The following is a 26,664-nucleotide window of genomic DNA, read 5'->3' as shown; positions in this document are numbered from 1 at the left end:
TTTTCCTTTTTAGTTGATCTTGTGCTGTATTTCTGTCTGATGGTTTTCCTTCTCTGCAGTGGCTTTTCTGTTTGACATATTTACAGTCTATCTTCACAGGGCCAGACCTAGTTTTCTCAAAACCTCCTTGGCTCATGGCCCTGTGTCCTGAAATAAAAAACAGAATTATACTTCAGATGTTCAGAGCTATTATTTGAATGTTGTGTTTTTGTTTGTTCCAGGATATTTTAATAAATTGTCGGCGTGCTGCCACTTCCGTTGCTATCTGTCCACCAATCCCATACTATCTTGCTGTGGGTTGTTCTGATAGCTCAGTAAGAATATATGATCGGCGGATGCTTGGTACGAGAGCAACAGGTAGGAACCATACCTTACCGTAAGCTTTTCTAACCATTTGCAGATCCAATTTCAGGTTATTTTTTTCAAATTATATGGTGAATGACTGAAGGGTGATACTGAACGAAGTATAGCTTTCTTCTCTGAGAACTATGCTTTGTGATAGTAGTGATTTCACTCTAATATTTGCTAATACAAAAATCTTCAAGTAAGTAAACAATATCTTCATCCATCTTGGAATACATTATATACTGAATGCAGAAAAAGACATTTTGTAATGTCTTTTATTTTGAAACATGTGATTCCAAGATTCAAAAAAACTAGTGACTGCAGCCTGCAGTGGTCCACCTGAATTTTAGTTAAGTTCTTATCTTCTTGTACTCTGCCATGCTGGAATGTGTTGCTTCTTACAGGAAGGGATCTTATGAATTCTATGATGTCATTCAATATGCTTACCTTTGCAGTAGTTGTTGCTATATCTTACATAATTTCCACTGAAAAACTACAAATCCTTCAGGTGAAAGCTATCATGCTTCAGGTGCTTACTTAAAAATATTATTAAAAAATTTCAGGTGACATGCATAAGTCCATTATATAGTTCTTATGCATCTCTTTCTTGTAATGTATGACCAGTGTATGTTTGGACACATATGAACTAGTATGAACTAGCTGTCATACACATTCATGCAAGTAAGCAGTGTCACAAAATCTGTCATTTCTTGCAGTATTTTCCTGTTGATGACTGTGATGGAGGAGGAAGGAAACAGTAAAGATCACTAAGTAAACATAAAAATACCCCTCTTTATCAGTCTAATGTTATTGTAAGATCTCTCCCTTTCGTCACAGTGGTCATCAAAATTCTGAGAACTGCCTGAGGAACAGATTCTGGGGGGCTGATTAAAAGGCACTATGTACCTGCTCTTGTAACAATACAGGAATAAGATTAATTCGGGTATGCAGGCCTATACAGTAAAGGAGAGAAAAACCAAAATCTTGAAGAGTAATTTTTCTAGATATATTGGTGTAGTGTTCTGTTGTTTAGATGGGGGTGGGGTGGGGTGGAGTTTTGTGAGGGGTTTTTTAATTTGTTTTTAAGGGGTGAGGTATTCTATGACTAGTGATCAAACTTGATTTTCATTTAAAACTTTCTGTTTCAGTCCTTATGTAGTGTGAGATGATAAACTCTGAACTTATCTGTGGTCAAGGACAGACTGTTGCACATACTAAGCCACAACAGATATGCCATGCGGGAAACAGTTACATGGCAAATTATGAGTTTTTGGAACAGTCTCTTTTTCTCAGTGTTACATCTTCTTATAGGTAACTTTTATCTAGAATTACAAATTGGTGAGCAGAATTTAAGAATGTTTTAGTGTGTGGAATGGAGGTGAGTTGTAACTGCAATGTATTGTATAGTTCTATAGTTTCAAAGTGACATCGTTATGTCTCAAAGAAAAAAAACGTAGTACTCTTCAAAAATATTTTGGGTAGAAAAGAGGAGATACGTGTCCTAAACTTTCAAAGTTTCATATAATGAATTTCTTTCTAATTCGTGTGTAGGGACAGATTCCATTATTATTGTGTAAATGTTCTTAGGTTCCAAAATTTCCATTTGTACTACGTTTAACAGGTAGCATCCACACACCATCATGTGACAGGTATGTGATACATGAATTATATTTGTGTGTGTGTTTTCATTTTTTAAAAAAATGTACATAGTGTTTGTAAACAAAACATAAAATACTAGTAAGATCTGATATGTCACTATTCAGATCCAATTTAATGCAAAAGCTGCAGGATATTTAGCTTTTATCTTTTGTTGGATGTTAAATAAGTATATTGAAGCTTTTGAAAATTTGCAATAGTAAATGTGTAATTTCTTTCTCCCCCCCCCCCCCCCCCCCCCCCTTTTTTTTTTTTTTTTTTAATATAGGGAATTATGCTGGTAGGGGCACTGTTGGAATGGTGGCACGTTTTGTTCCTCCTCATCTCAATAACAAATCCTGCAGAGTAACGTCTCTGTGTTATAGTGAAGATGGTCAAGAGATCCTTGTTAGCTACTCTTCAGATTACATATACTTGTTCGATCCCAAGGATGACACAGCACGAGAACTTAAAGTTCCTTCTGCTGAAGAGAGACGGGAAGAGGCAAGTGATTAAGATGACCTGTTTTCATGTTTTCTATTTTTTTTCTTATGGCACACTTATATCAGTTGTATTTCCCTTGAAATTAATCTTAAATCAATGTTGCTGTTCATAGATTGAGATGTGACAAGTAGAGTGTTACAAAATTTGCATATTTACAATATATTTATATATTTACAGTATTCTGCCTCTGGTTTTCTTTCTTGCCTGTTTTTCCACTCCTAAAGATGAGAAGGCATCTACGTGAACCTTGGGTTATAAGATCAGCAAGGGTGGCAGGTCACTCTTGTAACAGAGGTGTATTCTCTGTTATTTTCCATGCCACCAAAAGCATATTCCTTGAAATCAAGTATAAATACTCTTTGTTAAAAGTGGTCATTTAGTGACAGAGATGAGGGGATACAAGATGTTTAGATCAAGGAGGTGAGCCACTGCTACTGAGCAGTATTAACAATTTCAATAGTGATAACTAAAACACAAGCAGTTGTTTAGTATCGGTTCAAAACCAAATCTCTTTAACTACAGTAAAGTTATATACATCTCTTCCCCCTTCCCCTGCAGTCCCACAACCATCCACTCTTTTTGTTCTTTTTTTTTTTGTCCTGGCATTATGGTCACCCTTTCATAAGTTCCTCTGTATCCTGAGGTCATTACCTTTAGTCTGACACAGGGGCCTCAAAGGAGTTTACAGTGAGTTGTCACCATCCTGCTGTCTTCACTGGGAGAATGAGTGTGATGATAATGATGGAGATTTCTTCCTCCTCTGTGGTGGCAGAAACATGATATTTTCCTCCTCCTTTTTTTTGAAGAGTCTGCTTGAGGGCTATTTTCATACTTTTTAAACACATTTTACATGATGTGTTTACTTTATTTGTCTGCCAATATGGCGTGTATATGCTTTTAAATGCTTGTTTGTTGTTCTTGTTGTTACCCCTACAACAGTTGTTGCTTGGGTCCAACCTTTATAGTACAGTTAACAGCCAGCCATGAGAAGGTGTCTCTGGTATCCCCCTGTGTCCACACCTGCAGGATATCTGCTGTCAGCCCATCAGTATCCTGCGGTCACATATAGTTCTTTCTTGCAGTTTACCTAGTGGGCATTCCTGTATATATCGAAATAGTTAACCACGCATCAGTGCAAATTAAGCAAAACTAAAGCAAATTATGTGATAATCACCTGGTCATTAGACAACTGCTGTTGCAGCTAAATGAGTTAAAAGAAAGCTCCAAGCAAGTGAAGCCAGATAAAGCCTGAGAAGGTGAGGCTTGTGGTGTTAGCTTCAAATTAAGCCTGTGGCCTGTTACTAGCAATGACCATGCTATATTTACCAGGCCATAGGCTGCTATTACTAGTACAAACACTGTTGATCATAAGGGGGTGTTAGATACACAGGACTAAGGAAAAATGTCCAGCTGAGTTACACTGTTACCTCACTGAGGCAGGAGAAAGCAAAGAGGAACCCAGAAAAATCGTGATGAACAAATGGTTCTGCACTTTTCCCATTCTTCTGTGTAATGTTAATCTGATGTTAAGTAATTTGGTGGAGAATTGACTGACCAGTTACTATAGAGAAAAAAGATTGTGACCACTTGTTAATAACAGTTCCTATGTATTCTTTTCTTTGTAGGCACAGAATATATCCTGTAGTCTCTTCTTGCTGGATGATTTCACTGAAATGATATTTTTATTTCATCCTGGCTTTAAAATATGTAGAATAGAAGGATTCTTCCTGAATCTGCTGACTCCTGAAAATTACCACTTTAATATGCTTTCACCACAGGGGTTTTGCATGGAATTTAAAATTGTCAGCACAACTATTTACTATTTTTAAGCCATAAATATCCAATCAATACACTCAGTTTCAAACCCTGAACTGCCTTTCTGAATGTTCATAGCACCAGTTGTTTTCAAGTTGCTGAAAGTAGCACTGCATACATAGTACTACTTCTATACTTCCTGCTGCAAAAAACTCATGTTATAAAAATTTTCAAACCCCACAGGTTAAAAAACTAAAGTTTATTTTCATAAAGTTTCTTTTGTTTTTTTAATGTGTGGTTGGTTTTCTTTTTGTTTAAGTGCAAATCCACATTTCATTAAACTGAAGCTGCCATATAGTTTTTTAACATGAAGAGGTGAATATTTTTATTACTGCTCAGTATGGAAAGCCTGAATTAACATGGTAAAGTTAGTATTGCGTAAAATAAAAGCTGCATTAGTTCTGAGAGTCATTGATTTAGACTGAACTGTGTAGCTAAAACTTTTGCATTCAATTGACAGTGTTGTACTTCTTCATAGTTCATCTGAACATATGGCTGACATTCCAGTTTGTGACATACAAATTTATGTAACTTGAGAAAATGGAGATATTGCATTTGTAGTTAAACTTAGAATTCTGTGTTGTCCAACATAAATAGCATTGTAATGCCTTTTCTCCTTTTTATTTTATTTTTTTTTATTTCTAGTTACGGCAACCTCCTGTTAAACGTTTGCGGCTAAGAGGGGACTGGTCAGATACTGGACCAAGAGCGAGGCCTGAGAGTGAACGAGAAAGAGATGGTAAAGTGTTTGCAGTTGTGGGGGAGTGTTTGTCTTGCTTGTGTTGGTTTTTTTTTTTGTTCTTGGGTGTCTCCATTTTGGTTTGGGTTTTAGTTTCCAATTTTTCTTAAGAACTCCTGAAATATGTAAGTGATTCAGGTTAAGCTGTCCATGTTTTAAGAATCAGACAGGCCTTAAGATGGTTTTTAGAATTTAACACAGAACTGCTATTCTGCAGTGATTTTATAAAATGTATAAATTGAAAGTATTCTTACCAGAAAAATTACGTTGCTTCAGTTGAGCTGATGTGAATCAAGGGGAGCTTACTTCATTGCATTGATCATGCAGTAACACAAACAAGTATTACCCTTTTTGTAGTCAAGCCCTGTATGTAATCAAAGTTATAAATGAAATGCTCTGTAATGGTTACATTAGGGGGCTGGAATTCAAGGCAATAAATTCACTTTTTTTACAAAACACATGTATTAACTATATTTTTATGCTTGTATTTTCATGTTTGTAATGTATTACTCAATTACTTGAAGTTTCAATAGAGTATATCCAAAGCTTTGCTTTAGTATCAGAAAATGGGATATGAAAGCAGGGCAGAGGATGTTCTGTCACTCATCTTACTCTTCATTTAATGATGTGTTTCTGTTTGAATCTGACAGGTTGTAGGGATACAAGTATTTGTTCTAGCTCCCTTAAATCTCTCTCACTTTTCTGCCTCCCATTTCCTTTTCCAGATTTTCTGTGTTGGTTTTATCATCTTCCTGATTCCCCAAACTAGAATAGAAGTGTCTAGCTGTATCAGACTAATGGTCCGTGTACCATAGGAGCCTGTATCTGACACAGGCAATAGAAGATGCTGTTCAGGGAGAGAACACGAGCCTGTCCTTCCATCTTAGTCTGCTGCCTTTGCTGTTCCCCCAGTATTCAGAATTACTGGATTAGAAACTCTATAGAGGATATGTTCCCATCTGTTCCTTTAGAATCTGTGTATGGTTCTATTGCTTGTCAGTTTTTATAATCCTTTTTTTAACCTGTTGATAATACTTCCTATGGCAAAAAATTCCAAAAAGTTCAGTGCCCACTGTGTGAAGTACTTTCTTTCCTTTCTTTTAAACTGCTCTCTTAGTTTGATCATGTGCCTTCTTATTCTAATAGCACAGGATTTGATTATTAACAGTGTTACATTCTGCTTACTTGGTGCTTTCATTCCACAGACCTTATTTTTATACCTCCTCACATGAGGAACACTTTTGCTAACATTTTTGTTGCAGGTCTTTTCCCCTCAAAATTACTTGTAGCTTTGCCTTTGCACAAAGTTACTGTTTAGCTACATTCTCTTTCAACGAAAGTATCTCCAGTTTCCTAGCTGTTACTTCCCCATTATATGAAGTGGATCTGCTGAGGAGAAAATAAGGTCTGAGAATAAAGGACTTCTCCAGTAGACTTGTACGGTATACACATGGGCTAGATTTTTATTTTGTCAAAACAAAGCTTCAGTATCTTTACTGTGTGTTGAGACAACTGTATAGTGACTGAGAATAACAGTATTGTATTAGTTAAGCATGTGGTGACCTGTGACTTATTTTTCTGTTAACTGTTCATTACCCTGTCTTCCCATCAGTAACCATCTTCTGTCTGTTTTCTTCAGCTATTGCATTCCATTTATGTGTGGTTTAAGTTTCTGAGGTCAGAGCTCCTCTGCCTGGGGTACAGGAGGGAATGAGAGATCTCATGGAAGGGTCAGAAACCTGCAGTGTGGAAATGAGGGTAGACAAGGGCATTGGGGTCAAATTGAGGGGCACTGTGGTTTTGGGGGTGGGGTGGGTTGGTGTGTTCCCCTTCCCTTCGCCTTCACTTTTCCCAATAATGTCTTTTAGATAATAATAAATAATCTAAAAGCAAGGTCCAGTGAAGATATATTCAAGCTAGATCCTAGAAGTGAAGGTTATATGCAGTCCTGAAAGATAATCACTTGCTCCAGATATTTGATCAGTCTTTCAGCTTTTATAACATCTGTGCAGGGAACAGCACTGATAATTTAAGGGGCGTGTTCTCACTGTATGTGTTCTTCCGAAGTATGCTTCAGATTCTTTTAGTATTAGTTTTTGTATGTAGGGTATGAAAATATTTTTCATATATGTGTTTTGATAAGTAATTGTACTTGACAGGAATTCAGTTTAAGGTCTTCAATTACAAAACTTTCCCAAAAGTTTCTTAAACACAGCATACTTCCAAAGTGGCTAAGGGGTCAGCAGAAGCTCTTACTTCAGTATGAGTGGAATGGTCCAGTTCAGTAGAACAGTCTTCTATTGAAAGATAAACCAAAAAAAAGCCCACCACCACCCTGCAACCCCCAAAACCCAAACCAAACAATATTTTGCAGAATACAAACCCCACTTAGATTCAGATATTATATTTCAGCACTTTACAAATGGAATCTTTCCTATCTTCTCTCCTGAAACAAATTTTGTTTCATATGTAATGAAGTGAGTTATGTTGAAAGTAAGTATGTCAAAGACTTTGCTGCTTGAGAGTCTTTGCAATCCTGACACATGATCCAAAATGTGCAAATGAAAATCTCTAAAAGAACTGTTCTGTTGTATTAAATTGTACTTATGAGGAGAATCTAAGTCACGAAGAAGCCTTTTGGAAACATTAAAAACATGATGTGCTAGTTTTATGGTAGCCTTGTTGCTCTTTCATTGCCTAATGGTAAAATTGTTTATTTTATAATTACCTGGAAAAACATAAAAATCTAAGCTTTCTTAACTTATTTAACTGGCATTTAAAACTGAATGACTTAAATTTCACAATGTCATGTGTACAAAAGCTCCAGATAATTATAAAACAGAGAAGGAGGAAGGACTGTTGGTTTTTATGTGGTGCCATGTTCAGCTGGCAATTCTTGCTGAACTGTTGTGCTGAAAAAAGGATATGGTTCAGGGGATTACTAGTTATGAAACTTACAGTACAGGGTTTTTTTAATGGAAGAAGAAATGGGGAGGAGAAATGAATGCTTTTGTAAACTTGTAGATTAAACTTTAGCATTGCTTGTTTTACAGGGGAGCAAAGTCCTAATGTCTCTCTAATGCAAAGGATGTCAGATATGCTGTCAAGATGGTTTGAAGAAGCTAGTGAAGTTGCACAGAGTAATCGAGGACGAGGAAGATCACGGTCCAGAGGTGATTTCCTTCTTTTCAAGAATAATAATTACAGAAGAAAGTATGTTTATGCTGATTGTACAGGCCTTGAATATCAGCCTTTCTGAAGTGTAAACTAAAAAATTTTTAGCGCGTTCTGAAGAACTGAGTACACTTGTTTGCTGTATGAATCGTAATGTAAAGGAATCCTTAGCAACAGAGTAAATTTATCTTTGAGCTCTTGTTTTTCTTGCTTTATTTTTAATCAAAGGTGGAACTAATCGGACAGATGCTCCTGCTACTAATAACGTGCCACCTAGTACAGAATCAGAAACTGCAATGGAAGTAGATGGTTCTGAACAACTTCCATCATCTTCCTCTTCTACAATGTCAGCCCAAGCTCCTTCAACATCATCTTCAACAGAAAGTCCCCCTTCAACTTCATTATTGTCCTCTCCTGATAATGAACAAAGGCCTTCTTTAGGGGCCTCAGCTCAACCTGTGCTCCATCAGTCTGGTGAGAAGAAATCCATCTTGTCATTGTTTACAAAAAATGCTTTCATTAAGAAGCAATTTTATTTTAGGATATTTTGGGTAATTGATCTCAAATCTATTTTCTTCTTGCACATCCTCAATGAGACTAGGTATTTTATAGTTACCAAGTTGTGGTTTAAAGATATCATCAGTATCATTAATATACCAATACCAGTTAAATACTATCAGCTGTATATGTTTGCCTGAAGAAGGAATCTCAAAAGAGGATAGCCAGTATTGGAAGTAGAAATAAAAAATTACTGCTTGCTTTTTCTAAAGCCACTGTTCTCTTCATGGAGTGTAAGTAACATCATGCCTTCTTCAACTGATTTGACTGTAGCAGCATCAGTGCAATGAATAGCAGAAATTATGCCTGTTATAATCAGAAGAAATAGAGACTGTCTCCTTCAGTAGGAATCTGTATCTTCAACATTTCAGAGTCAGCAGTTTTATTTTTTTTTCTCTCAAATATCTGGATATATAGGGCTTACCTTGTGCGATATTGCATTATTGGTTAATAAATTATACTACATTGATTTTTAAGTTTGTATGTCTTGAAGAAACTCATTGTTTTTAATACAAACTTACATTCTTGTGAGAAAAAGAAGAAGGTATATTCCATACTTAATGTCAGAAACTTATTTGGGTGGTAAAAGAGCATCTTATGCTTTGACTGGCCCTTTTCCATCTCTGTGCAGGAAAAGATGCCACAACCTTTAGAATTAAATATGTGCACAAGAGTTTATTTTTACTTTTTAAAAATTAGTTTCTAGGCCTCACAGTTATGATGGAAAGGCTGACATGATCCAAAACACCTACAGGTTCAGACTTGTTTAAATACCATGTTTTTGTATAAATACAACTTTTGTCAATTCTGTTGTAAAAAATCCAGGTCTTTGTCGTTGGGAAAGATGACTGATAGCATCTTCAGGCCCTAAATTGGATGCTCTTCAGTGAAGGAGAGATGGGGATTTCCCAGGGAAAAGTGTGCCATTCAGTGTACTGTGGCTGCTGCAGCCAAAATCTTTGGGACAGATGAGAAATGATTAGGTATCTGAAAGACAGGGAAGCAAAAGACATAAGTTGAAATACATTAAATGTATCATTCCTACCCTATCAAACCTTGCAACTAGTCTGATACTTATTTAGAGAAAATAAACAGTGAGTAGAAGCATGAAAATACATACAGCCCAGATGATATCTTCCAGAATGAGTACTAGAAAATTTATTTAGCAACAGAGGCTTTTAGTCACATATGGTTTTTATTAGTATTGGTGTCAGTTTGCTGCAATCTCAAGATTTTCACAATACACACACAAAAAACGCAGGGCTCTAATTCATTGTAACCCAATTAATTGTAATTCATTGTAACCCACTTAGCTGCAACTATCTTTGGTACAGAGGGGTAGCCACCAAAGAACACACATACTATTACCAAATAAATTTAATCTCTTTATTTTATAAAGTAGATGGTATATCTGAAGCTTACAGTGGTCAGGAGAGTATGTCCCTTATTAAAAATAAATGCTTCAAGCTATGTCATTGAAACTTTGTGTGTTGCATATTGATAATGCACTATAGAGCGTTTCTGAAATTATGCATTTTCTATCCTGCTTTTTAAAGAAAGTATGCTGACTAGAAAAAGTGTTTTCCTCTTTTTCTCTGAATCTGTCTGAATTTCTAAGTCAAAGTTTATTCTGCTAGCATGAAGCTGAAGTTGTTATTTCATAATCTAGCTCTTTTCTGAAAGCATTCCCTCTTTTCCAGAGTTACTTTGGACTTAAGACTCTATATTCAGTTTTAAAAGAGGGTATGGCTATTGTTTTGTTGATGGACAGGATGCCTTCTAATTTACTGTGTAATGCTTGATAGGTTCTTTGACTGCACCTGAACAGGGTGTCAGATTGGCTGCTGATTCTTTAGGGGGGAAAAAAAAAAAAAATCACCATACCCACACCCCCAAACTCCAAACCCACAGAAAGAAAGAAAGAAAGAAAACTTTATCTGGTATTCTTTATTGTTGTATTGGAGATTTAAGTTTTAGGACCTGGTGACATCTTTAAATTGTGTACAGGACTCCTGCAGGAGTAAACTTAATAGTACTATACGTTTACACACCTAGTAAGCATCTTGTCTAGTTTGCATTGCTTCTAAAACACTTAAGTTACTGTAAAACAAGTCTTTGGGTAACATGGGTAGTAAGTTCAGGGGGAGAGAAAGCTCCTGGGAAGAGGGAGCAGGTCATGGCAGAGAAGTGGTAGTGAGTTTATAAATGGGTAGGCTTGAATGTGGAGTTCCATTGTGCAGTGTTTGTATACTTACATAGTCCCTGACAGTGCTCAGTTAGGAGATTTTATCTCTAGTCTATAAATGTGAAAACACTGCACTCTGAATCAAGCACAGTCTTCCCTGGGTTTGTTTAGTTGCATTTATAAGTGAATAAAACCTGCTACTTTCTGGGGTGATGGAATAGAGAAAGTGGTAATAAAAATGGTAGTAGGAAGACCAGATAGAGGTGTGTTGTAAAAGATGGATGACTGGGTAACTGTTTTGAAAAAGAGAAGAGGGAAAGCGGGAGGCTTTCAGCCATTGTTTTGCTTAAGGTGGTGGTAGATACAAGTTTGAATATTGTAGCGAACAGTTAGCAAATGAAGACTGTGTTTTCAGGTAGTGACTTACTTAGAATTGGAGCATGAATTCATACTATAGAATGGAGTAGACTTATAAACAAGTTTCCAGAAATAATTTCTACAGATTTCTGTACTGAACACAGGTACTGGTGGTAATCTTGTCTCTGAAATAGCAATATTTTTTGCATATATATTATAATTCATATACATTGTTGGTATGGTGTTCCGGAAAATATGCCCTGTGGTGAGCATTTGAGCTTCTACATCTGAATTGCTTAATCTCTTAATGTTTTAAAGTACATGTTCAAAATAGTCAGTACAAAAATGGTTCAGTGCTGGAGCTTGTTGGGATAACTCTCTTTATCAGAATGTATATTCTAGAAGAATACAGTTGGAACATTTGAATAAGTTGCAAATAATCAACAAGATCAGTGCAAAATTTCAGTAGCCTGTTCTTGTCAGTATGTTTGAATAATTATATATTTTTTTAATAATGAGACAGAACAATTGCTGGAGACTTTTTAATGCTTGTCACTAAGGAAAAAAATAATAAAATTATTTTCTTGCCCTTCTTGGACCATTTGGTGGGAACCGATCATTCGTTTTTTACCTTAGTTTTAAGATATTGTAGTTTTAAGCCACAAATAAACATCAGATACAACAAACTGTAAAATATAATAATACTTTTTTTCCCATAAATAATATTCCAGATATACATTGGTACCATTGGGAGGGGAGGTAGGGGGCAATTGACTAATTAGGATAAAGTTTAATCTTAATGTGTGTTCTGATATAAGGTAACTTTTCTTTTAAATTTTGAATGGGAAAGTGGCAATAGCTGTGTTTTTTTCTCTTTTTCTTTCCTCACTCCATTTGCTGGCAAAATAAACCTTTGCTTAGAGATTCTGAAATGTGTTAAAAGGTGTTGTCATTGAATATATTCAGGATAGTAGTTCTCTCTTTACATTTTGAACTGTAGTTCTTGTTACATTTTAAATTGTTACTGCCTCTGGACTGAGTAGAACTGCACCAGCAGCAAGTACTGAAAACTGCAATTTTAGACATCATTGAAATTTCCTTAAAAGCATTTCTAGACTGTTTGGAGTTCTAATTTCCATAAATGTTCATGGCACATGAAAACGATTCATAACAAATCTTTTTGATGCCATATTTCTTTCAGGAAGTATATACTTTTCCATCTTGATACACTTCAAACATGAACTGGCAGGATGTATTTCCCAGAAGTGGTATTAAACTGAGGATATTAGAGCTCATGACTATTTGATATTAACTGTTGCCTTCTGATAATTTTTGAATGACTGGATTATGTCTTTGGGTTTGTTTCTTTTTATGAAAGGAAATTTAAAATTTACTTGCTTCACTGACTAAATAAGGGTTGCAGAATATTTGTAAAGCTTTTGTTTGGATGAAAGGTTATATGTCAATGTAGTATTTTAACACTTCATAGTACTGATCTTTTTTTTTCTTTGCAGATTTCCTCATATCTTCAAAATATTCCAGTGTCCTTGATATAAATACTTTCAGGATAGGTCTAGGCTAGCAGTTTATAGCAGAACTAGCTAGAGCATTTGATGTCAATATTTGAGTCTGAATTAGCTTCTCTACCCTACTATATGATAGGTGAGAGTAGTTCAGCAGTGGTTCAGGTTAATGTTGTGCTTCAGCTATTGCTAATAAAGACACAATCTGTGTTGTGTAACGAGAAGTGCTTGCTGTACAGCACTTGTGTAAGTGGAGATAATCTGCAAAGAGCATAGAAAGCATAAAAAATTACTTGGACACGTAGTTTTATGGCAGCTTGCAAAAAAATAGTTAATCAGTGGATTGGTACATGCTAAAACAGTATAATTGATGAATAAAGACAAAATTATGACAGTGGAGTCTAAAGGTGGAACTGAAAGAATAGTCTAAGAGAATCATACTAAGAACTGTTTATGAACCAATAAAATACTTTCTCTGTAGGATCACTTAACAGTGTATTCAGACTTTGAATCCTCACCCACTGGGAATGTCTGAGATAAAAAAATGAGTTCATGATAAAACGTATTTTTTGATTAGATGCTCTTCTGCCACCTATTTCCATAGTCCCAGTTTACTTTTTTTACAGGCTTGTTTTGGAAAAAATTGCACTTTTTTTTCACATCAGGAAGCTATCACACACATTTTGAAAATTTACCTGTAGATCACAGTTGCATAATTTCACACCATGAATATTCTCATTTGTTATGTGTGTTAGGAATATGAAAATGAATACTTCTGTTTGCCTTGTTTTGAATCAGTCAGGATCTATCTATTTTCATTAAATAATTATTTGCTGAATGGTTTAAGTGTTGGGGATGGGGAGGTGGGTGTATTGTATGACATGAATCATGAACTTTTAAGTCCTGTGATTCATGCATTTAGGAAGAGACAAACAATTTCAATACTTTATCTTATAATTTCTGGGTTAGTAAATGATTTAAATAATTTTTTTTTCACTGTAATTAGTATCTTGCTTCTCTCTGTGGTCAGTCCTTACCCCCCTCCTCCCTGTTCTGTATATTTTATGTTCAATGCTTCTTTTACATACTTTTTTCTTTTCTTTTTTTTTTTTTTTTCCCCCCCTCCCCTCCCTCCCCGTTTGTCAGACTTTATGGGACCTGAGTTAGCTATAATCCGTAGGGGTCTACAACGTCTGAGGCTTAAGAAGGCAGAACAACAGAGACAGCGAGAGCTAGCTGAGGGTTCAGCACCACAGTCCTCCTCCTCTGATCAGTCCTCCTCTAAGGGCTCCTCACAGGACACTCAGACATCAGGTTGTCATTTGTCAAGGTTTCTTAAAGCAGCTAATGTAGTTATAGTTTGTGCTGCTGTTGTCTGCTGAGATGCTTCTCTTCCAGAACGAGAGAGTTAATGCGTTTGCTGCTTGTCTTACCTTGCATGTGGTGGTGTTTATCATCACATGATTAGGGAAAGAGCAATATTGACAGTTTTCATTTGTCTAACATGTTTGGATTATATAGCTAAATGATACTACATGGAGAAAGTTTTCTAGGTGCATGATATCAGGTATGTGCAATGTTTGCCAGAGCAGTTGAGCAAGAAATTGTGGTGTCCTGAATAGACTAAGGTACTTACACACTTAAAATTGCATTTCGGTGTTAATTATATCTGATGGTAACATTTAAGATATGGCTTTGGTTTAGCATATGTTCTAAATCAGGGTAACGATTCAGTAAAACAGAATTCTGACACTCTTATATGCTATGGTTTCACAGAAAGTATAGTGAAAATACTTAGAACAAGCCAAAGTTCCCAGATAGGCTCTCCTTTTTTAAATATTGACTTTTCATTTCACCATCCTCTTACTCCTGTTTTACTGAGATTAAAAATGGCTACATGAAAACCTTGGAGATGTTTATAGTAAAAAGAGACATATTTGAGAAAGTTAAGAGGTAAACTCTGCAGCATAAACTTGAAACAAAATTTGTCATGCCACTATGTAAAAAAAAGTGAGCTGCATGCTCTGTGAAAAATCAGCATATTTTGTGTTGAGAAGTAACGTCTAGCAATGTTTCTTCTATGGATAAATTCTGTGACAGTTGAGGTGTGGCTAAATTATAAGGATTGTGTCATATATTCACAGCTCGATGTGCTGTGGTTCAATCTATTCATTTATCTGGAGCCTTACAGAACAATTTGATATAACACTGACTAGTGCTCTAGTTACAATACATAGTTATTGAATTTTTAATCACTTCATACACTGGAAAATTCCACAGTTTTCAGAATGTTTGAAAACCAGTAAATCCTGGAGGGCTGTGTGTTTATCCTTGGAATGGCAGCCATAGGTGCCTGTTACCTGTAGGAGGAGAACAAGAAAAATAATGGCAACAGTGTTCTTGTAGATGACTGTGGTTTCCTGCCAGGAAAAAACAAAACAAAAAATCCAAAAGCTACAATTTTTTTCAGCAAACTGAACATCAGAATTTATTAACTCAAAGATATATATTGATAGAGGCAAAACCATAGCTAATACTTACCTGCAGTAGATCTTGATCTTCCATTTTGGTTTGGAATGACTTAAAATTTATTTTACTGAATTGCTTCCGGTTGAATTGAAGTTGGGGAAAAAAGTTTTGTTACAACCATATCTGTAGAATTTGCAGCTGGAGGTTTATCTGTGAGTATCTTACTACCTCTGAAGTATATGTTGGTCTGGGTTTAACTTGATACTGTCTTGCCCATCTCTTAGTGCTCCTTCAAGGATGCAATGTAATTCTTTACTCCTGGTTGCTTGCACATCAACATACTGTAGGATCCATACTGACACAAATTTGAAGCTTTAAGCTGAGTAATTGCTTTGACTAGGAGTGAGAGATGTATTGTATTTAGTTTGGATTCCATCACTGCCTCTTGGAGTTTTGAGTTTGCACATGCTTTGCATTTTAAGGGAACTAATGGGAAGATCCTATCATTTTGTTTGGGATCACCAGGGAACCACATAACACCTACATAGACTTGGACGAAACTAATATTCAAATATTTACCTCATTCTTCATGTGATGAGAGTGAATTTGCAAATTTAACCATTTTACTTATTAAGTAATTGCTTTGAAAGATAGATTCATTTAGCACTATGGAAACATCTATTTCTGGGGAAAGGAAGGGGGAATAGTTTTGCTATCTGACTTCCAACTCATTAGGATGTATATCATTTTGCGGTTTGGTCTGGTGGAATTTGTTACCTTTAGCATTACAGGTAGGAGAAGATTTAAAATGAGAAATTCACATTTAAATATTTAATGTTATTTCAGTCAATTATTCCTCAAGAAATTTGATAAAAGATTACATTACCTCTTCCTTTCTACTCATATGAGTAAATACAAGAACTTCCTGATGTGCTTCATCAGCTGCTTTTGTTGTATTCCTCCTTCCCCTATCGTGGGAGCAAACAAATGAAACATTTATTTTGATGGAGAATCCAGATCACAATTGCATTGTCTTACTTTTTAATACTTCTGCACTCTGGACATGGATATATTTGTATTTGCTAATTTCTTTTTATGCGAGTTACTTCAGTTTGCTCCATTTTTCTGACCACCAAGACTTATTTTTGGAAGATGAGTATCCACAATCTATTTCTTTGGAATACCAGAGCTGCAGGTATTTGGTCTCTTGCTTCTCCATAGAGACAATTGTTTTCCAATCCTGTGGTAAGTTGACATTTCAGAAATGTGGTAGGAGAAAAAGATATTCTTAGTTTTGTGGGGCTTTTTAATAATAATAAATTCCCATACAGATGCAATATCTATCTTTTTTTCTTCAAGGTGTCTTTGATGCTCTGTCTTGATGTTTAGTTTTCAGGCACTGTAGTTGTAAACTTTCAGACAAAAAATAACACCCCAAAATGTCTCTGTCATTATGTGAAATGGTGTCATAACCTCTGGCCCAGGGCTGCAAGTTCTGAGCCCTCTACTCTTGCCAAGCTTAGATGATTTACACTTGCAATTTTTTTGGGAATTCAGTGTGAGACTAAGGCCATTTCTTCTGACCTGTTTCATTCTTAATCCTTATCTTTGTAATCAAAGAAGCTCAATTATAGCTGTAGACACAGTGTGGAGAAAATACTCCAGTCATGTAAGAAATTACCACAAGAAATTAAGTAGAAAATGTTAGAGCTGAAAACTTTTCGGGTTTAGTCAATAATTAGACTGTATAGTGGTTATTCTGTCTCCTAGTCTAAGGACTTGTAATAGGTACATAAGGATTTGTAAGTTGTATTTGTAATAGTTTGTTATTGCTATTTAGAAAACTATGGTCAAAAGTTTATGTTGTTGAATGTGAAAGTGAGGTAACTGTGTAATGATTCATAGTGGGCTAATTTGACATTGATGAAAAACATACTTCATCCTCACATGGCAAAGAGACTAAAACTAGTGGATACTTCTCAAGTATTGTGTAGATTTGGTAAAACTTTTGTAAGTTTTAGAAGCAGTATATACTGCATGCATCAGGTCTGTTTTGTCTTCAAGCCTTTGAAGCCTTTGATTTAGGTATTTAATAGGTTCAGATTTTTTTGATAGCCACTTCATTTAATTAGGGAACTATGGCAAGTTGTTTGGTTTTTTTATTGTATACTTTCTCCAACAAAGCTTAGGGTTTACTTACATTTTTGTGGCATTTCATAACATTTAGATCCTATGCAGTATTTAAACAACAACATATATGTGCTATATGCAAACTACAAAGAAAGTAAATCTTTTAAACCTACTGTTAATGCTGTTCTGCCCAGTGCGTATGAATTACCAGTACCTACATCACTCCTCTTTTTTGAGAACTTTAAGTTAATTGAATGCAATTTGAGAAGTTACAGAAGTGTGAAGCATCTGATCTTGAACTGAAAAAGAAAATATGAATCAATAATAATTGGGGGTTCCTGTAGTGGTCAGTGTGCATAATGAATTAATGTGAACCTTTTTTAAGCAAAAATTAATTTGATTTAGACTGCATTTATTGTGGAATAAAGATACATGTGCATCCTGACATATTGCAGAACCTATGATGCAGGTTGACCTGATTTTTTTTTTTTTTTTTAAACTGGTTGTTTCAAAAGTCTATACAGTCAGTGTCTTTTAAGTGGAACAAATTGGAAATTCATTTCTCTGTTAAAGCTTTCTGTGGAGAACTAGGAGATGACTGCAGTTTTTATTACTAGATTCTCTGTATTCTCTGTAAACATCAGATGTAGAAGTGTGTCTATTTGAAGTCCTAAATATGTAACTGAGAGTGTATTCACGGTGCAGATCAATTATTCCTTGTTATTAAAACAAGTATTTAATCTCTTAGTTTAAGGTCCACTTTAGGACTTTAAAAACTCACTTCTTCAGGCCTGGCTGTTCTACTGGAGCTGGTGTTATAGTGATGTAAGGAGGAAATTTTTGTTAACCAAATCAGTAGAGGTGGCATGCTAATTATTTTGCTGAAGTCAGGTGCTGATTGTCCAAACTATAGGAAGATCCTTCAGCATTTAACTGACTTTAAAATTATCTTCTATTTTCTGTTTGAGGTTTCCCAAATTTATGAATCTCCAGTTCCCTCTTTAAGTGGTGTTCCAGTTTAGAATGTACTGGTGACATTACAACCAGTGGTGAACTGCATTGGGATGCAGACCCAGCCTGTGAAGGCTCAGGTAAGAGTTTGGATTTTTGTTTGTTTTTTTAACTATATGGCACAGTTTTGGTAACACTTTTTTCAAAACCTTTATCAGAAATTATGAAAGTACTTTTTCAGAATTTTTACAAAACAAAGCCATATATTAAAAAAAGAGGCATTTACCTGAACTTCTCTAGGCTGGTTTCATGGTCATGTTTATTTCACTGCCTGAGCTGTGGGGTTCCAGACTGCAGTGCCACTTCAAGGGGTGCTGGTGATCTGTGGCTTCAGAAGACTTGAAAAAGGAAAAGAAGTTGCTTTAAAATTGCTACATTGCTACAGACTGAGCTCTTTTCTTAACCATGTTAAATGGAATATTTAGGATGCTTCCTATATGTAATAAGAGAATTTTTAAACAACAAGTGAAATGCATTCACAAAGTTGTAAGAAGACATCAAAATAATAGTGAAATGTGGGACGTTTAAGCCTAGATTGGCATGGACTACTACCTAGAAAATTTTTCATTTTTATTTACTGTGGTTGTATGATGCACATGATAAAACATACCTGCTTTTTACTTACCATTGTATTATGTGAGGTCTTAATAAAGTTTAGAAGTCCTGGTAAGTGTAGTAAATATAATTTCTTACGTTTATAATTAAAATATCTTAGTCATATGTCTTCTGTTTTTCTTGGTCTGAATTAAAGAGCTGATGAGATTAGTTTTTCAAGACAAGTAAAATGCTTGGCAGCATGATACACCTTTTAAAAAAGGACATATAAGCTTATAGAAAGAATTGGAGTGCAAGAACAGAGTGTGACTGAGAATCAGTCTTCTCAGCCTGCTGTCCAGTATCTCTCCTCCCTTTAGCACTTTTCATACAAATTAATCCCAGTCATGGGCTTTATAATTCTAAGTCACTGATCAAAGCCAGCCTGCTCTTGAGAGGCATACCCATTCCTGTGATGGGTCAGCTGGAATACAAGCAGATCATTTTGACATGGTGCATCTTTACACCAGCTTTTTTCCTCTGATTTACATTCTAAAAAGTGGGTTACGACTCCACTGAAAAAACTCCGTTGTAAATACTTCTCTTCTAAATTAGAAATTACATGTAAAGTACACTTAATTTTTGGAAAGTGAAATATATTAATGTTACAAGTCTCACGCTTAAGAGCAACATCCCATCTGAATCTAGATGACACATTCTGTGGTCTGGCTTAAATGTGTTTGGTGGAAGGCATGGGTATGATTGAAGAAAGGTGAAGACAGAACTGGGCCAATTTTATGTTCCCCAGTCATGTAAATAAACTATAAGCCCAGCAACCAAATCAAGCCAGTCTCTAAAACACTGAGCTCGCCTCACACTCTCCTGGTCTCTGTTCTTCACTTCTTGTTCCCTCCCTTATGCTAGGTATCAGTGTAATGAAGGAACAGGCTGATTCTTGCACCAACGGCTGGGAGGGAAGGATCATTTGAAGATATGTATTTAAATCAGCTTTGTCAATATAGCAGGTGATACGTCTGTACTGCAAAATAGTTCATGCTGGTGATTCTGGCCCAAACCTAGAAGTGAGCTTCCTGTAGGGGAGAGTGTATTATTTCATTGCTTTCCTTGTATAGGTTTTAAATTTATGTTAAAATTCTTCTAGCATGCTGTGATGTTAGCAGACTATGACTCAGTTTATAATAGAAGATATTAAATCCTTTTATCTTAGCATGAATTTCTTTGTAACTGAAGATTAACAAATGGAACCAAGATATTGCAGCCTTGCCAATATCCTTGAAATACTGCACTAATTTATGTACATCAGCTCATCTTAAGATAATACAGAAGTAAGATGTGGTCTTCAGAGGTGACAAGGAAAATAGACTTGCAGAAGATACCGAACTTTGCACCTGTCATTTGTCTGCACAGTGAATGCAGTGCTGGTGATAGGTATTAATCAGTACTGTCCAGTGGAAATAAATGCACTTCCGGGTTTTTTGTGTGTTTTTTTTTTTTTTTTTTTTTTTTTTTTTTGTTTTTTTTTTAAATTTATTTTCTGTGATTATATGAGGATTTTTAGAAGACTAACTGGTGGGTACTGTGATAACCTTATGTTCTCAGTCATTGGATGCCACGGAAGTATAGCATCTAGGAATACAGAACTCTTGAACTGTTGTATGAGTGGCATGTATTTTGGTGCTTTAATGTTTTAAAATAAAACAGTCTATGCTGTTATATCTGTAAACAGTCTCATCTTTTATATTGTATGCTCATAGGTATAAATATTGAAGATACTGGTATGCCACTGAGTATTTTATGTTGAAGTGTCAATATTCTGAAATTTATATTTAGCACAGAGTTTGAAATACTAGTGTCATTTGGTAGTTGGAGCAAAGGCTTTAGGAGTCATAACTCTTCAGTGTTTTTCCTGACACGTTAGAAATCTGAAGAACATAATAAAATCCTTGGTAACGGACACGTGTTTTTAATATTGACATGTCAGCAAGCTTCAGGCTGTTCAGTGACTGCCTAAAGAAATACATAATAATTTGAAACAAGTGGCTTTGCTTTTGTCATGCCTAGAAAGTGCAATATGGCTGGCTGCTCATAAAACAAACCCAAAGCTTCCTTATGTTGCTGCTTTTTATTTTTGATTTTATACTAACATGATCATTGCTGTGCAGTTATCTGCTGCTTATGTTTTAAGTTGAAATCTCGTTTTTGTTTCAGATTCTCCTTCTTCTGTGGTTAACAAACAGCTTGGATCCATGTCACTTGATGAGCAACAGGGTGCGTGTGACAGGAAATGCGCTATACCCAGCCATAGTTGATTGCAATGCTTCCTTTTAAAATTGCCTTTCATGATGATAAACAGTCTAAAAATGCTGTTCATCTACATAAAGTAGAATTCTGTAAGCAGATCTGCTGGAAACTCATTAATTATTTAATTCTCAATATGAGTAACAGAGTAAGGTTAATTGTTTTCAAAAGCCATCCTATGCTCAATTCTTAATGCATTCAGTGTAGGTATAGTAAATGTCTTATGTACTCTACAGACGTTTAGAATATTTTTTTAAATGCAAAGTAAAATTAATTCTTTAAACAGTCTTTTTCTGAATGGCTCTTCTTGGATCAAAGTGCAAATATCAAGATAGAAGTAACTTTTAATCACATAATGCCAAATTAATTTATCCTATGCAAGCCTTGTTATACTTGTGCAGCTTTGTTATACTTGCACAGTTTGAGTAACTCAAGAGCACCTATTGCACTTAGGTGCATCTTACCTCTTTAACCCCTTGTTCTACACCCTTCCACTAAACAACTACTAGTGCTTCTCTGTAGATGCCCTATGGGCTAGTGGTAGAAAGAATACTTGTGAGCTTTCTCTATGCCCATTATTCATCAGCTCTCAAATTGTGAGCAGTGATGTGGGCCATAGCTGACCCTATTCCAGCTGAACCAATGTCATCCATAGTGAAAATTTATGCCTGAATAATTAATGAGTGATAGATGGTAATTTAAAAATAGACTTCCATGCACTGTGCATTATGCTTACATCCATATCAAAGCCTCTGTGGAGATTTAATAGCTCAAATCCCACAAAAGACCTGGTTGTTTCATCTTGTTTCACATTCTAAACTCAAATGCTGTTTTGAAATCCCATTTCTGAAAAATGGTCTGTTTGGCAACTGTTGACATTACAGTATATTTTAGGATGCCAGAACATTGAAGAATATTAAGCTGTCCTTTATATTGACAAAATAAATTCATTTTGTGGAATTACATTTTGTGATGAAATAGCCTTAAACGTCAATGTGTAATTTTGCTAATTATTCATGGTTCAGTAGTCTACATTACTCCAATAGTCAGGTTTAGCTGGAAAACTTGCTTGTAATTAGTGGCCCAGGTTATGCTCACTGTTATGAACTCAGAATAAAGCATTATTTGATGAGAGTAGAATAAACTAGAATTAACATAGAAAGTCTATATGTTTACTGAAGTTCCTACAACTGCAGAAATTTCGGAAACTGATAAATTGTTCCATGAACTTGTGAATTAAGCCCATCTGACATCAAAGATAAAGCCAGAAGTTTTGTTCCCAGAAATCAGTTCCCAAATCTGCATCGGATTCCTATTCAAGCACGATCAGTTGCCTTAAAAACTAGTTTGTGTATTGCTATTAATTGCATAGTTGTAATACTCTTGACCTTTTTTTCTAGTATTTTTTTCCTGTGTTAAGAAATTACTTCCATGTGAAGAGGTTTCCTCTCATGAAAACTCTTCAGGTTTTTTAATATGAAAAAAAAAAAAAAAGAGCCAAATACATTTATTTATCCAAACTTTATTGGTAGACCAGTTCTCTGATTGTTTTAAGGCAATGTTTTTCTGTTGTGATGGTAAGGATCACCTGAAGAAGCACAGAATGTTACTTCTAGTTTGGAAAATTAGGAGTTTGGAAAAGAAGGTTATTTATTAGGCAATCTGTCGTCCAGATTATAACTAGAAAGAAGAATTTGGTTTTGAATTAAACTGCATTAGTTTCACTTCATATTTGAACAGAAATCTCAAAAAAGTATAAATAGCTAATGAAGGAAGTCATATCAATTTTTTGTATAAAAATGTTTTTTCTTATTCATATCTTTTCTTAATTGACTATTGAATCATCTGTCTTCTGTTGGACTGGTCTCTTTTGTTGGCATTTATGTTTTAAGACTGTTTCAGGTTATAAAGATACTTACTTGATACTTATTACAAAAATTCATAATGCCATTATTCTGACAGTCCAGCAGAAGCTGTAAGTCATTCCTGTCTTTACAAATTGGTTTCAGATGGATTACAATGATCTACAATAGATTTTTTTTTTTTTTGACTGTGATTGTAATAGTGGAGGGTGGCTGTTAGATTTGTTGCAGTGTAAAGGTGATGTTATGACTACAAGGTACTGCCTGAATTGGTATAATTAAATAGGGAACCTGAAGCTGGAGAACTAGCTTGGTAACTTTGAAGTGTAAATGTGTGCATGCAACCCATACCATTTTAATGCTGCTTCCCACATACACAGAAGCCATGCTGATTACTGATATTTCTAGTATTTGCAAGTTAGTGCGAGGGTTTAATAATCCCTTATGGGATGTCCATACCAGATTGTTCAGTGCCACATTATAGATACTTGAGCTGGCTCAGAACAAGCTGGTATGTCAGCTGTGGCAGAGTTAGTTCCTCATGAACAGTAAGTCCTTGAAACTGTATTGGCATGTGTTGTGTCCCAGATGATATGCTCTGTCTCTCAGTCAGAGGAACTGTTTGAGCATTGGTATGCATATAGCACTTTGCAGATGTATAGTGATCTCTGCAGGTACAAGCTTAAGAATTTCAGACCCGTGTTTCATTGTAGGGCACAGCATGATCTGTACTGCCTCCTTGGGTAAAGTGCAGTACTATATGCCTTGGGCAATAGATTAGGCTGGTCCAAAGAATGATTTTATTTTTAGTCTTCCCTTAGATGTCATTGTCCTTTATACTGACGGGTATCAGTGTAACATTGTTCAGTCAGTATTCCTCATTAGAAAAAGGTATCTTCACCCTTCCTTCCCAGTTCAGCTGCTTCTGATGCATTTTCATGTGTTAAGCCTTCCCATGGAATTCCTATTTTCCAGAACACACTGCTTATTTCTTCCTCTTTGGATCAATTTTTCTCCCTTCAGAAGTAACTCTTTGGTTATATAACCCTATCTTCAGAATGTACAAAGCTGATTTTCTTATGAGGAGATCATAATTAGTGCTAGATAGAAATTATTTTGGAAGTTTTTTGTGAAAAGTCATCTATACTTCTCTTGTGAGGTTGCCAATAGATTAGTGAATAGGGCAGCATTTGAGATGTGGGAAACTAGCTTGCAGTTCCTTACAGTGTTAGTTGAAACTAGGTAATGCATCTGTAAACCTGTCTTTATGTGCTTACCACTTCATAGTTAAGAGCCCCAATCTTTGTGAAGTTACACTTGCACAGGTTCATTTTTTTTAAGGGAGAAAACGTGTATGAGGGGTATTGCTTTCAGTTGTGGGGTTTGGTTTTTTTTAAAAATAAGATTACAAATTAAATTGTGTCTTCAGTTTTAAGGGTGGTAGATTAAAAGTACCTTCCTCCTGTAGGGACCTGGATAATGGACTGTTTCATGGGAGCGTCTGTCCTAGGACAGGGCTGCATGTAAAATAAGACTGTAAGTTGTCGATAGTACCTTTGAAGTATTATATGTTTGGCTATAAAATCGATGTAAAATTTCAAGGAACTTTTGAGGAATTTGGAATAGAGTTTAGTAATGTGTTGACAAGCTACAACTTTTTCTTAAAGCAATTATTACCCTACTAGAGCTTGCAATCAGATTAATAGTTTTGGCAATGTCTCTCCCCTAAATCACAGAAGCTGTACAACTTTTCCTCTTCTTCTCTTCATTTTTTTTATCAATGTGAAGTAGATCTGGCCTGATGGGATGAACCTAGTAGTGAAAGAGAACAGTGATTGATTCTGATCTAGTCAGTCTTTGGCAATCACATTGTTCTTCTTGAAAACAAAGAGTTCATGACTTCTGGATTTTATGTGTCTTCTCTGAAAGAATGTTCAATTATGTACTAGACAAAGCTTATTAGCTTTCTTCACAGATGCTCCCATTCATCTTTCATTAGCAGTGTAAGTTTAACATAAAATGGTGAACTACGCAACTAATTCTGTGCAGTTTATTATTCGATTCTTCTCATCTGTGTTTTAAAAAGTTTCTTGTTCCTATTAGTGTTGATTTGATGCCCTAAAGCTGGTTTGAAGAAGAAATGGACCCAATCCAAATTGTAGTTCATGTTATTGTAGATTTAAGAAAAAGCTATTACACAATGTGGTTTAACAGCTATTTTTCTCCAGAAATTTGTAAAAATAATTTCTCAGTAAGTGCCCTCTTCAGATAAGTCTACAGCAGTTCTTCCACCTTTTAAAGTGTGAATATGAGCAGTGCTTCCACAGTAAGTGTAGTCAGAGGACAGTCTTTATGCATCTTGGTCAAATTTTTTATTGCTGAGATTTTAAGACAGGAAAAGATTGCTATGGTAATACAAGCTGAGCTTTATAATATAAGATTAATACTCAATTAGGTTTATTATAGCATAGCAATGTTTGGTTACTTTGGTCAGTAAACTAGTTTTGTGCTGTAACAAATGTTGCATAGCAGTATCAAGTTAGAGCATAGTCATTGTTAGGTGGCTGTCTTGGACTATTCAAGGCAGTAAGTTGTCTGTCATTTCCTATCTGGGTTCCCGTTTCAAAGATATGCCTTGTCTGTACCTATTACAAGGGAGGTAAAGAATTCTCCAGCTATATCATTTTTCACTCTTTCAAGTGTCCAGCTCCTGATGACTTGTGCAGTATGTTGAAATAAACAGTATTTGTACTTGCTTAGGAAGAGATGCTCAAAGTTTAAACAGACTTTTGTACTAAGAGATGCTTGCTGATAGGTTGCCAAAAAATAGAGAAAGCACCTGTTTAGTTAAGAACATGTCATTTTTTTTTTTCAAAATTTCTATATAAGCCACTATAAAATATTTTCTTACATTTGTTTCTTTTCCTACTTGGTTTATTTCAGGAACTGGAAACCTTGCTTTTGATCAGTTTTATCCTTGCTCCACTCTAACAAGAGTATAACCGGAAGCTTTATTTTAAAGAGGCTATGAGCTTTTCTTTGTGTAGAATGAGGCCTATACCTTATGTATGATTAGGATCATGGCTGTAACTGGTTAATTCGCTTCCACATTAAAACATTTTAGTTTTTCTTACAGGGTTTTTGTGTTTTGTTTCGGGTTTAGTTTTTCTAAAATTTCTCTTCAGAATATGTAGAAATACGTATCTAAAGTTCTTCGGAGCAACCAATCACTGCTCTCATCCTCTGAGTGGGCTTCTGCCTGTCAGCAGTTTAAAAAGATGAGCATTGATCATTAGGTTAAATTCTTATATGCTATTTCATAGTTCCTGTAACTTAATTGTATTTTTAAAAAATAAATAACCTGTGGCAGTATTGTAGGCATTACTGTTTAAATAATAGCCTTTTCCGTGGGGGAATTTGTAGGTTTGTGCTTGACTCAAATGTTAGATTTTAGTTGGTGTTTACCCAAAGGTGATCTGAAGCTTTTACTTTACTGTGTCAGTC

General features: G+C 35.4%; 1 protein-coding gene across 7 annotated transcripts in view; it reads left to right on the top strand.

Annotated features, from left to right (window-relative positions):
* Nucleotides 1-26,664, top strand: part of DCAF6 (DDB1 and CUL4 associated factor 6) — a 91,683-nt gene that overhangs the window by 35,280 nt on the left and 29,739 nt on the right. For 3 of the 7 annotated variants that reach the window (XM_074900043.1, XM_074900033.1, XM_074900024.1), the window contains exons 6-12: nucleotides 222-357; nucleotides 2,270-2,484; nucleotides 4,945-5,038; nucleotides 8,092-8,211; nucleotides 8,441-8,686; nucleotides 13,982-14,149; nucleotides 21,209-21,268. In XM_074900043.1, coding sequence (XP_074756144.1) covers nucleotides 222-357; nucleotides 2,270-2,484; nucleotides 4,945-5,038; nucleotides 8,092-8,211; nucleotides 8,441-8,686; nucleotides 13,982-14,149; nucleotides 21,209-21,268 — 1,039 coding nt within the window. Of the gene's footprint in view, nucleotides 1-221; nucleotides 358-2,269; nucleotides 2,485-4,944; nucleotides 5,039-8,091; nucleotides 8,212-8,440; nucleotides 8,687-10,788; nucleotides 10,803-13,981; nucleotides 14,150-21,208; nucleotides 21,269-26,664 lie in introns of all 7 variants that reach the window. The other 4 variants (XM_074900079.1, XM_074900064.1, XM_074900055.1 and 1 more) reach the window with 3 other exon arrangements.

The sequence above is a fragment of the Athene noctua genome, chromosome 1 (assembly GCF_965140245.1).
Source record: "Athene noctua chromosome 1, bAthNoc1.hap1.1, whole genome shotgun sequence".
Taxonomy (NCBI): domain Eukaryota; kingdom Metazoa; phylum Chordata; class Aves; order Strigiformes; family Strigidae; genus Athene; species Athene noctua.
The sequence above is the reverse complement of the archived record's forward strand: the minus strand, read 5'-3'. Positions and strand labels throughout refer to the sequence as shown.